The sequence below is a fragment of the Microcaecilia unicolor genome, chromosome 1 (genome assembly GCF_901765095.1).
Source record: "Microcaecilia unicolor chromosome 1, aMicUni1.1, whole genome shotgun sequence".
In the NCBI taxonomy this organism is placed as follows: domain Eukaryota; kingdom Metazoa; phylum Chordata; class Amphibia; order Gymnophiona; family Siphonopidae; genus Microcaecilia; species Microcaecilia unicolor.
This window is the reverse complement of record NC_044031.1, coordinates 80019685-80032545: the sequence shown is the minus strand read 5'-3', so window position 1 is coordinate 80032545 and position 12861 is coordinate 80019685. Positions and strand designations below refer to the sequence as shown.

Sequence of the window (12861 nt, the reverse complement as noted above, 5' to 3'; positions counted from 1 at the left end):
GAGATATGTTTGGGAGAGGGGGTTGGAGGAGAAGAATGGGGAAATTCTGGACAGCAGGAGGCAGGAAGGAAAGTGAGAAGGAAGGATGTTTGAATTGGGGGGGGGGTGGAGGGGAAGGAGGGAGGGAGAGGAGCTGGACAACAGGAGGCAGGAAAGAAAGCCAGAGAGAGGGGTGTTTGGAAGGGAGAAAGAGAGAGAGAGAGAGAGAGAGAGAGAGAGAGAGATGCTGGAAATCAGTAATGGAAGCAAGAGAGAGAGAGAGAGAGAGAGAGAGAGAGAGAGAGAGAGATGTTTGAATCATTTGTGTAGGTGGGGAGAGGAAAGAGATGCTGGATAACTGGAAGGAGGGATGTTGGACATCCACTGTCTCTCCATTCATCCTCTCTGTCCCAACAGGAGGCAGAAAGGAGAGAGAGAGAGAGAGAGAGAGAGAGAGAGAGAGAGAGAGAGACCTTGGAATTATGGGGTGGAAGGGAAGTAATAATAGATGCTGGACTATGGGAGGGAGGAAAGAAGGAGAGATATTGGACTCAAGGGAGGGAAGAGAGAGGGAGAGATGCTGGACTATTGGGAGGATTACAGAAGAGAGAGAAGGTTTCTGGACTATGAGAGGGGGCAGGAGGGAAGAGAGCTGAGACAGCGACATGTCAAGCTTCAAGGGTGTGGGGGAGAGGAGGAGAGAGAGAGATAGAGAGAGGCTACAAGGGTGGAACAAGTGATTGGGAATGATGTAAAATTTGTGAGAAAGGCCAAGGGGGTTGTCAAGAAGAGAATAGAGGGTAGAAATGTGGTAATGAGGAATAGGTGAAGGATAAATGGGAATAGGAGACTGGGAAAGGGAAGAAGATGGGAAAGGGAGAGATAGGGGTGAAAGAAGGAGATGGAAATTGATAGGTAAGTGAAAAATAGAAAGGAGTAGGGTAAAATTTGAATGGATAGAGGCAAAAAAAGAAGGAAAAGAGCTAAAAAGGAAACGTCAGTGCCAGAGACAGATGCATTGAGGGAACGAGACAGGAGGAGAGAGGAGAATGAAAAATGGACAGCAGCCACTGGAAACAGAAGATCAGACAGGAAAGCAGGCAAGAGAAACTGGGACCAACGTAATGGAACATGAAACCATCCAGAAAACAAAGGTAGAAAAAGTGTTTATTTAATATTTATTAATGGATGTTCATCGCAGATGTCTTTGTATTGTATTCAGTACAAAATATAATGATTTATGTTTTTATTTCTCCAGTGTTGCAATACATTTTGAGTTTGACTTCTTGGAATTTGCAGTTCAATTTTTGTCTTCATATTTCTATTTATAATTGGTGATCCCTTGTTCTGTATTTTGTGAGAATCTGTGCTTTGCATGTGACTGAGATGTAGTATTCTGTTGTGTTGAGATTTGTAGCATTCCCACTTGTTCCTGTAGTAGGTATATTGGTGTTCTAAGGCCCACAGTAATATTTGTACTGCTGCCTATTTATAGGTAGGGTTCTAGCTGTTTGAATCATAGGATTAGTGCTACATTTGAATGACATGTTTGCAACTTATATGATGAATTAGGATTTTTTCAGGTATTTTACATTGTGCCTGGTAGTGGTGAGATTTGTGTTGCTATTGCTCAGATAACATGAAAATCAGGATGTTTATTTTATTTTATTTTGGTACGGTGACTTTCATGGAGAAATGTTCTAGTTTTGATCTGTACATGTTGTGGGGAATTTTTGTGGATGCAGAGAATGTTTAACTCATAAGAACTGCTATACTGTGACTCACCAAAGGTCTGAGAGGGTCATTAATGCAGTGTGTCACTCATGTAAGCATTGTCCATCAGGTGTATCCCAACTGAAAAAAGATTAATAGTCATGGCCCTCAGCAGTATTTAGAATTTCAAATTTATATCCCAGATGCATTGCTAGAAAACCTCACTCATTGGCCTTCAATCTCAGTCCATTGTGATGGTGAATCTCACTCTTTTGATGGGCACTCTTGGTATTTCTGATTTGGAAGGGAGGGGAGGTACTATCCCTGGCCTGCTGGCCCCTGCCCACCAACATTTGTGCCAGCTGATCCTTTGTACCACCTGCTTTTCCTGGTGCCACTAAATCCACTGCAGAATGAGGAGCTCCTTTTTTTCACTTGTCACTATGGCTGCTGGCACCGCATAGCTGCCAAAATCAGAGAATCTACTTCCTGTTTTGTGTGTAATACAGTAAGTATTAGTTCTGTGCTTTCAACTCCTGCATGGTTCTATCAGCCAGTGGCTGGAGTGAAGAAAGTTGTTCCTTATTCTACAGCAGATAGAGTGGTATTGGGCAGGTAGGAGAAGGGGGGTGATGAGACCAGTCTCATGCTAGGTATGGGAAAAGGGGGCTGCGATCTGACAAGGTAGCAGGTGGGAGACAGGAGTTGGGAGTTGGAGATGGATCTGATACTGGGATATTGGGGGCAGGGCTGCTGAGAGGGGGGCAGGGGCAACAAAATTCCCTGGGCCCAGGCTTCCAAGGGGAGCCAGCGCCGGGGTCAGGCCACTGGTGCTCCTGCCCTCGGCTCTATCAACAGCCCCCCTCCGTCCGCCACCGGGCCCCCTCCATTCAAATCGGCAGCGCCTCACCTCTGTATGAAAGTGGCAGATCGCCTCCCTTCGGGCCCTCTCTGTTTCCGGCCCTTGCTGAAACCGTAAGTTACATCAGACGATGGCGGGACACAGTGAGGGAAGGCCCGAAGGGAGGCAATCTGCCGCTTTCATACGGAGGTGAGGCGCTGCTGATTTGAATGCAGGGGGCCCGGTGGCGGATGGAGGGGGGCTGTCGATGGGGCTGAGGGTGGGGGTGGGTGGGTGGAGACTTGGGACTGTGGCGCCGGTGGCCTGACAGCAGGGGGGGCGGCCTTGCCCCGGGCCCGGTTTAGTCTCTCTGCGGCCCTGATTGGGAGGAGGGGAGAGATACATGGGCATATGCAGGGGAAGGTGAAAATAGAGGAGCACAGAGATGGATGCTGGGGATAAGGCGGAGGAAAGATAAGGTAAATAAATATTGGAGAAGGACATAAGTGAGTGAGTGGATGCTGGGGAAGGAGAAAAGGAAGTTTAGGAGAAGAGGCAGGGGCAATAGCTACTGGGGAAACAGGAAAAAGAGACAAAGGGCTATGAAGAGTGTGAGGGATAAAAGGTAATATAGGTGAGAATTAAAAGGGGGAATGTGAGCCTAAATAAAGGAGTAAGACATAAGAAGGAGAGAGCATGAATAACAGGGAACGAGCTGGGGTGGGTAAGATAATGAGAGTTAAGGGGAACATATTGGACATGGGAGGAGAGAAAGGGGAGCATTAAAAAGACTAGAGAATGAGAGGCTGTGGAAGGAGAGAGAGGTGGGCAGTAGGGGGCTGGGGAGAGGGAAAGACATGAAAAGTTGGATAGTGCCGAGGTGGTCAGAGGAAATATTCAGTGGCACTATCCACTTAGTACCTCTGAATATCCCTAAGGGTAGCCACTAAAGTGGAGGAACACTGGTAAATCCCAACAAGAACAAAGTAGTAAGTCTAAAAGACTGGGGAACAAAGAATGATCTTCAAACATAACCATAGAACCACTAGTTTATAAATACATTCTTCAAGTGTATCAACTACAAATAAGGACTGTATTTTATAAACTAGAGGTTCCATGGTAGCAGCACTTGCTAACTAAATAAGTGCCTTAGAATATCAGCCCAGAATAATTAGTTTTATTATGGTGTGTTAAACTGAGTTTTTCTTTCGCTCACTACTTTTTTTTTGCTCCTTGGTGTTTGAGCATCTTGCATCTTTTTTTTGTGTTTTTGGAGTAGAGAGGTGTGGTAGCCGTATTAGTCCACTCTTAAAGGTTATCACTAGAAATCAAACAAAAATAAAACATGGAAAAGAACATAAGATGATACCTTTTTTATGGACATAACTTATACATTTCTTGATTAGCTTCGAAGGTTGCCCTTCTTCCTCAGATCGGAAATAAGCAAATGTGTTAGTTGATAGTATATATAAGTGAAGCTTCAAAGCATTTCAATGACAGTCTAGCAAGGTGGGGGAGGTATGAATGGGTACATCAAAGCATTTCATTTCATTGATAGTCTAACAGGATGGGTGTGGGTAGTTGCTTTTGGAGAAAAGCAGATTAAAGTATGTGCTGATAGAGACATAGTAACAAGGTTCTTTCAGTTTGTCTGATGGTTAGGATCTATTGTTTTGCTTTGACTGTAACTGCTACCATCTAAGAATCTGCTGCCTTAGGCAGCAGGCCAGTCTTTGCTAATCATTGGCACCAGCTCATCCCTCGCCTACAGGCAGCAGATTGCCTTGAGCCCACCCCTACTGGGCACTAGTCAGGCTTCCAGGAAATTTGAGGGTGTTTGGGGGGAGAGGACTAGTCCTAATCTATAGGGGCTCGGGGATGGACATTTGATATACTGCCTTTCTATGGTTACAATCAAAGCAGTTTACATATAAACAGGTACAGTGGATTCTGGTTAATTGGAACACCATTTAATTGGGGTTGGCCACATAGTTGGCTCAAAACCCAGAGAACGGAAACAAAGCACAATTGTAAAGGTGTAATTGTTTTTAATTATTTGGGATGATGCGCGTTAATTTGGGGCAGTAACGTACATAAACGTCATCGATTACATCACCAACCTTGAAGTTTATATGGGCTGCCGCATTTGCATACTTGTGCTGCTTGCAGGGGTGTCATGTCACCTGTGGCAGGTGCTGAAAAATTGCAAGGAAAGATCTAACACTCGCAGACCAAAATCGCTTGCTAGAGAATTTGAAAAAAACGACATGCCCCAAACACAACATGAGCATGAACGTGACGAAATCAGGATGCTGGAGATTTATTTCTGGATTAAAACTTTTTTTCATGCAGTAGGCAATGAAGGCAATCCAATTACTTTTCTAAAGACCTGGCTGATTTTGTCATCTGCAGTCAATGAAGAGAGCTCGTCAGGTATGCTTGATCAATACCTGCAGCGTTAATGCTGTTTGAATGAGAAGCTTATCTTTAATTTATACAATATTTAAATATTTTCTTTTCCTTTATTTCAACTTTTGTGTTACCGAACAAGTGTAAAATTGGAAATTAAACTGTACTGTACTGTTTTATTTTCCACTTTTGTATTTAGACAATAAATACTTTTTTTGACTTTTATCTGTCACTTGTTCTGATTCTTTTTTAACGGTAACATATCAACTTCATTTTTTCGGGGCAGCTGCTTAATTGAGGCAATGTACTATAGTCCCAATTAACCAGAATCCACTGTACTTGTTTTGTACCTGGGGCTATGGAAGGTTAAGTGACTTGCTCAGAGTCACAAGTACTTATTCACAGTGGGTGGGAGTTAAGGGGGCAGGGATCTTACAGGAAGTTATTTTAACATTTATCTGCATTAGGACTTTAGGGGCTTTTGCTGGTCCACTATACCACCAGGCATCAAAGGCTCCTTGGATGGGGCTGGGGATTTCTTGATTGGCCGTATTGGCTGTGTGAACAGGCTCACTTTTTTGGTGACCTTGGGATAAATAACTACACCTTCAAAGTAGGCCTTCCATTATTTTGGCACTACTTTGCTTGAATTTGCACTGTGAAGGCTCATTAATCCCACATTTAAATACAGTTTGCACAAAGCAGATTTTATGTAAACATTTATTACTGCAAAGTATGTTTTTGCAAGATGACAGGAAAAATGCACTTCAAGTGAGAAATTGGTGCTTTGTTGAGATTCAAGGTGTTTTTTGCTGTTTCCCATGAGAAGTAAACTTTTCTGCAATCGCTTTGCCCTTTGGTATATATTAGTCTATGCCTGGAAAATATCTAGAAAAGCTGAACAAAAATAAATTGTATTTTAGAAAATTGGAAGGGCTGCTTCTAGACAGTACTGTGGAAACCCCCTTTCTCTTATGATTTTGGACCCAGGCTACCTCAAATGATACACGACCTTATCAGTATCATTTCAGCATAGATGGATATCATTAACTCATATGCAGCTGTTTAACAACTCCATGCACATGCAATAGGGCAGAATAACCATATTGATCATGATCACATTCTGATTTCTGTGAAGAGAAAAGATGTGAAGTCAGAGAGGGATGTGAATCAATAGGGAATGCATTATTCCTACATGTGAGATGAGCATACAATATCAAGATAACAAACAAGTAAACTTTCACAGAGTTCAGAAGGTTCTGAGAAAGAAGAAAAGTCATTAAACTTCCAGACTGAGTCCACTCCTGTGTAAATCTACACGGATAGACCCTTGCTGAAAATGTATCTTTTTATTATCGTATTTTAATGCCTGCTCATTAAAGAACAAAGATCAATGGTGCTGGATCTTATTGATGACTCATTGACAAACATGAAGCTGGTAACTAAATCTTGTTACTGTTCCCTCTAAGCTGAGCGTAGTCTTCCAACTACATTGCTGCCAGTGGGTGGTGGTTGTGCGTTTTCAATTGCTGGGGATAGGCAGGTTCCCTGGAGTCCTGCAGAGCTTGCCTGTCCTTCACTATTGAAAATGTGATGGTGAAACAGCACCCCCCCACTGGCAGGACTGTAGGTGGAGGACTCCCGCCTCAGCTTCGAGGGAAGAGTGTCCATGTTATTGAACATGTTCCCCACATTGGTAAAAGAGGGTGTGGTTTAGCCCATCATTTTAATGCCACGTGCGCAGGTTCTGGTATAAAGATTGCACCTCCTTGTGGTTGTGAAGTTATGGATCTGATGATGGGTAGTCAATGACAGTTGAGGACTTTGCTTTATATCATCCACCTAAAGGGGTGGTTGCTAAGTTTAAAATACTTAATATTACTTATTATTCATGTCAGTCTACAACATTGGCTGTTTTGGTGGTTGGTGGTTTCAGTCACCATTTTGAGGACCCCTCTGATATCTGTATCATTTATGGCAGTGACCTACTGTATATGGCTGGTCATGGTTTGGATGTAATTTTACTTAGGATGATTCCTCAGGTAAAGAGTTAGACAATGAATATCAAAAGTAATTGATTACAGAAGAAATAATGCTTGTTATCTTCTTAATTCAATGTCCATTCTATTATTTAACAGAAGTTTTATTCAAAATGTGGTGAAAGAGCTGGGGAAGCACAAAGTGAACATCGATAACTTCAGCACCAAAGAGCTAGATGAACTTGCCAACATAATTGCTGATACACTTCAAGCTGTTGAGGCAGGCAGAAGGTGGAAGCTGGAAAAGTAGGAGAGCGAGCAGATGTAGAACTGAAGAGAGTGGTACCGTGGGTACCTGGACAAGTGCAGATGGATCAATGGATAAAGGTATTGAAAAGAAACCATGAAAAATGCTGGGCCCAGTATTTCAAAGGATTTATGCTCTTAATTTTGACCTCCATACTCATAAATTGGCCTCTTGAAAATCTACTAGGGTTGAGTACATAAGTTTTATTCAAAATTTCATTAAGAGGTTAATATTTGAAGCAATTTAAATGGCCAGGAGAGACTCCTGACCATTTAAATTGCCTGTCCAGGGCTAACCAAGAGATATTCAACGGCACTTCACTGGGACAGTGTCGTTGAATATCTCCTCTAACTGCTTTATACCGAAACCGGCTAGTTTTGTGGGTAGTGATGGAGACGGAGTTAGGGAAGTCAGGTACAGTTAAAGAGATTTTCAATCTGCTAACCAGCTGGGCAACTGCATAAAGTTAGTACAGAAACCTGCTTATAATCGAAATAGAAAAACGCCTATATTGTGACCCAAATCGGGAGATAGACGTTATCTCACAAAACGAATAAAGCGGTATAATCGAAAGCCAAATTTGGACGTTTTCAACTGCACTCCGTCGCGGATGCGGACAAAGTTGATTGGGGCGTGTCCGAAGGCGTGGTGAAGGCGGAACTGGGGCGTGGTTATCGGCCGATCAGAGATGGGCGCCTTTCGCCGATAATGGAAAAAAAATATGCATTTTTAGCGAGAATATAGGGCACTTTTCCTGGACCCTGTTTTTCCACGAATAAGGCACCAAAAAGTGCCCTAAATGACCAGATGACCACTGGAGGGAATCGGGGATGACCTCCCCTGACTCCCCCAGTGGTCACAAACCCCCTCCCACCACAAAATATGCCGTTTCACAACTTTTTATTTTCACCCTCAAATGTCATACCCACCTCCCTGGGCAGCAGTATGCAGGTCACTAGAGCAGTTATAGGGGGTGCAGTGGACTTCAGGCAGGTGGACCCAGGCCCATCCCCCCCCCCACCTGTTACACTTGTGCTGGTAAATGGGAGCCCTCCAAACCGCCCCCCAAAACCCACTGTACCCACATGTAGGTGCCCCCCTTCACCCCTTAGGGCTATAGTAATGGTGTAAACTTGTGGGCAGTGGGTTTTGAGGGGGATTTGGGGGGCTCAACACCCAAGGAAAGGGTGCTATGCACCTGGGAGCTGTTTTACCTTTTTTTTTTTTTTTTTTTGTAAAAGTGCCCCCTAGGGTGCCCAGTTGGTGTCCTGGCATGTGAGGGGGACCAGTGCACTACGAATCCTGGCCCCTCCCACGAATAAAGTTCTTGGAGTTATTCATTTTTGAGCTGGGCGCTTTCAGTTTCATTATCGCTGAAAAACAAAATGCCCAGCTCAAAAAAGATAAACGTCCATAGTTTTTCGAAAATACGGTTCGGTCCCGCCCCTTCACGGACCCATTCTCGGAGATAAACGCCCATGGAGATAGACGTTTCCATTCGATTATGCCCCTTAAAGTGTCCTAAATTTATGTAGCAAAGGCAACTGGGCATTGGTCAAAATATTGACCAGTGCAAAGTTAACCTTTTGGGTCATGACAACCCCCTTGTTTTGGGCATGTGATGCTATCTGGTAGCCTTCCCTACTTCACAACCGCCCAGAATATGGACACCCACCTGATCCCTCCTCCCTCCCTCTACCCCCCCCCCCCCCCACCAAAGTAGAGCATGCCACCCTTCCCTTCCCTCCCATCCCCAACCCCACCCCACCCCACCCCACCCCAAAATGATGTCAGAGATGCCCCATCTGATGCCTACATCTACCTCCCACCCCCGGATCCACGCAAGAACCCTCCTCCCCCCTCCACACTGAATACTTCAAAGTACTATGAGGCTGCAGCTTGAGATCATGGTAGCCGTTTTTGGGAGGTTGTTGCAACGGGTGGAGCGAGTGGGCATTGCTCCTGCTGTTTTTCCCACTCGACCACTAGGGAATAGACAGGTAAGCCCGATAACATGGGAGGGGGCTTACATTTCAGGAGGATGGAATGGGGAGGAAGCGGGGGGAGGTCTGCTATTGCATCCAGGGAGGGAGAGTGGGCATCGGAATGGGGCCCTTATACTTATGCGGGTCCTAGCCAATATTCTGCCAGGACCCCTATAAGTGTCATATGCAGAGGGTCCTGGCTAAATATCAGCCAGGGCACACATATGCTCCAGCAGCTAGCACATGCCAAATCAGCCCCAGATATTATATGCCAGTGGCCAGACATGGCTTTGCATTGAATATCTGGGGCTAATTCTCTCTGCGGTAGTCAACGTTTAAAAAAATGCTAATATCGACAGTTAAACTCTTAAATTTAGAAAGTGGGTAGCTACAGGGGCAGATTTAGGGCAGGGAAAAGAAGTCAGGAGCTTAGCACTGATTTTGGTATCTGGCCATTGTTTTTTGCCATTGCTCACAAAGTAAATAGGGATGTTCATAGCCAAAAACAAAATTTTAATCATCTTCAAAAGTTTTGAAAATGTTCTCCATTTTCAGGTGTTTTTCTCAGTTTGTTTCACACATTTGGGTTAGTGAAACAAATTTAACATGCATTAGAACTTTTTAATGCATGCAGAGTGATTGGATGTGCATTCATTCATATGTTAATGTGCATTTCATTGACTTTGAATGCACTAAAATTGTTTTAAGGCATTTTAATCACCAAATGTGCACTAATGCATATCCTGAACAGTAACTGGGTAACGAGCAATTACTTCAGCTCTATGTTTACCATGTTTATATGGACTGTGTAACTGGAAGTGTTTTCATTGACAGTGCTATATTGAATTTTCAGTTGAAAATGGCCAGTTCTTTTAAGCAGGCAAATAAACTTAAGACTGGGAAAGCATGAAAAACAACTCCAAACTGAGTTAAACAAATATTCAGTTGGACTTAATGTATAAAATTGATATATAAAGTTTTATATACAAAAGTCAGCTTTTAGCAGCTGGGTAGATACATAACTTTAAATGGAGAAAAAAATCCATTTATACTTATATGAGTTTTCAGCAGCAGAAAATATATGACTGCCAGTGTGAAAATCCAGGTACCACTGGATCTATCAGTTTAAAGTTATAAATGTTATTTAGATAGCATCCCTTTCACACATAAATTATGCACTACCCCCCCCCCCCCCCCCCGTCCTGGGACAAGCATGAAACGTAATTGATTAATGAGCCAACTAACATCAGTAATTGAGTGGAGGAGTGGCCTAGTGGTTAGGGTGGTGGACTCTGGTCCTGGGGAACTGAGGAACTGAGTTCGATTCCCACTTCAGGCACAGCTCCTTGTGACTCTGGGCAAGTCACTTAAACCCTCCATTGCCCCATGTAAGCCGCATTGAGCCTGCCATGAGTGGGAAAGCGCGGGGTACAAATGTAACTAAAAAAAAAAACAGCTGCCAAGGAACCTTACCAAGATGACTGTCAAATGCCAGTGCTAAGAGTGATGAAAAACAATATGACCGCCACTGCAACCAGCAGAGGAAACCATATCAGGTTGGACCCAGTAACTTCCACCACCCATGAAAGGGATCAAGATTCTGCACCCCCCACATATATGAATGAACAGCATGAGCCAGGAAAATACCAGAGTGGTGCGAAGCATACCTTATGGGGGAGGGGTAAATGCAACCCAGTGCAGCTTCATGGCCTAGATACACCACCCCAGCTGCAACCTCCTGCCCCAAACAGATGTCATCGTGGAGGAGGCAAGTGGAAAGGATGCACACCCCTTGTCGGGGAGGCCCATCACAGTGCATACCTCTGGCTGGAGCTCTGACCTGGCCACTGCTCCAACCAAGCCAAACAGACCACCATTCTAAGGCCCTTGCACCTCCCTGCTATTCCTGGAACTCAGAAGTAACCCGCTAAACGCCTTCTGTATGACTCGCAACCCATGCAGTCTAGTCACATGCCACACAGTCCATCCAACATGTCACGCCAGAGAAGAAAAAGGTTGCATGCCAATCTTGGCACTTATCCTGTGGCTCACAACATGTGGGGGGAAAAAAAACGATTACCCTGAACCAGAAGCCTTGATGCTCCAGTGACAAAGAGGAACACTCAGCTCGTTTACCAGTGACATGGAAGGGGTGGCCCAGCTGCCTTGTATCCTCTGTTTCCACTCTGTTCCTCCCTAACATGCCTAGAGAATGGCATCACCCAGAGCAAGTATGCTTCAACATATGCAAATTCACCTTTGCAGTATGCCCAACTATAGGAAATCAAAGAAATGTGGATGTGTGCACTGAATATCTATAATTATACCTAGCTCTTGCGAGGACTTCAGTTCAACTGTGTTGTATTTTACAATACGATTAGTGACAGAGTGACAGTATCTATCAACATACTGGGCATTTTTCCCAGAAATGGAAAACTGTTGTTAATCTCCAGCTTCAATAACAATGCTGCAGTGTATGTGGGAGAAGTGAATTTTAGAAAGTTTATAATGACCTTGCAATTCTCTGTTCTTCTGAGTATAAGATGTACTAGAACTCCCAAGCAGAAGATGATTGATACGCGTCATGTGTTGATACTTCCTCCTAGCTGACATATAACATTATTAATACAAGTAGAGGTGATTTACTGTCAAGAATTAATGTAGGCATTCAGCAGGGCCACTTGGGGAAACCCAGTCCAAGTGGCCAATGGTAATCTCATCTGAACAACAACACAGAAAGAACTTCCTGCCCTGATGGCTAGCTAGGCAGCTTTTAAGTAAACTACAAGACAGTCAATATATTGATTTTCCGCTGTTTTCTTCACCAGGACTGAAATAAAGAAACATGTTATGGAGCTAATTATCATAAGACTGAAGTAATTTGAGTGCCACTCTATTATCTCTATTGATCTGATACTTGCTTACTGTCCCAGTGGTGTTAATTTGACATGACATGTTGTACTACATTTAGGATTAAACCTCATACCTTTTGACTATCCTTTGCTTGCAGAGTCTTGGAGTGCTTTCCAAAAATATATTTGTACATGATTTGGGTATGAGAGCAGGTGTGTGTAGGGGTTGTTTTTATGGGAAAGAGTACATGGAGATGTATGGCAAAGGGTATATGCTGGGTGAGTTTGGGTGGCTAGGATTGTGTATGTATATATATATATATTAGTAGCAGAGGTGTATGAGAATTTGTTTAAGAGTTTTTAGTGTGTATATCTGGAAGTTATAGAACTATATGTAGTGTGTGGGGGTATATGTGTGGGATGTGCTTTGAAATGGAGAGGAGGTTGTGTAAGTGGGAGGAGTTAGTGTAAGGGTGAGTATATGGTATGTGGTCTGTTGTATGGGGATTGTGCTTTATGTTTGTTGAAACTGAGTGTGCTTTTGAGAATATGTATATGGGGTGTTTTGGGAGGGGTTTGTGTGTGGGTGTGTAAGGGTTACATGTGCATTGAATGGGCATGGCATGTGTGCATAGTGTTATCTGAGGTTATGAGTGTATGTATGCTGTATATGTAGGAGTGAAAAATAGAGGTGTTAGGTATAGGGATTGGTGGAAGATGGAAGTGTTTGGGTAGGTTTGTTAGTGTAGGTGGGGATTAATATAGGTAGGTAATGTGCTAAGGGTGTGGGTATGTG

At 43.7% G+C, this 12861-nt stretch overlaps 1 protein-coding gene across 1 annotated transcript in view; it reads left to right on the top strand.

Annotated features, from left to right (window-relative positions):
- PTPRN2 (protein tyrosine phosphatase receptor type N2) overlaps positions 1-12861 on the top strand; it is a 1688755-nt gene that overhangs the window by 482096 nt on the left and 1193798 nt on the right. The window contains 3 exon segments of the mRNA XM_030198706.1: positions 3354-3357; positions 7084-7195; positions 7197-7307. Coding sequence (XP_030054566.1) covers positions 3354-3357; positions 7084-7195; positions 7197-7307 — 227 coding nt within the window.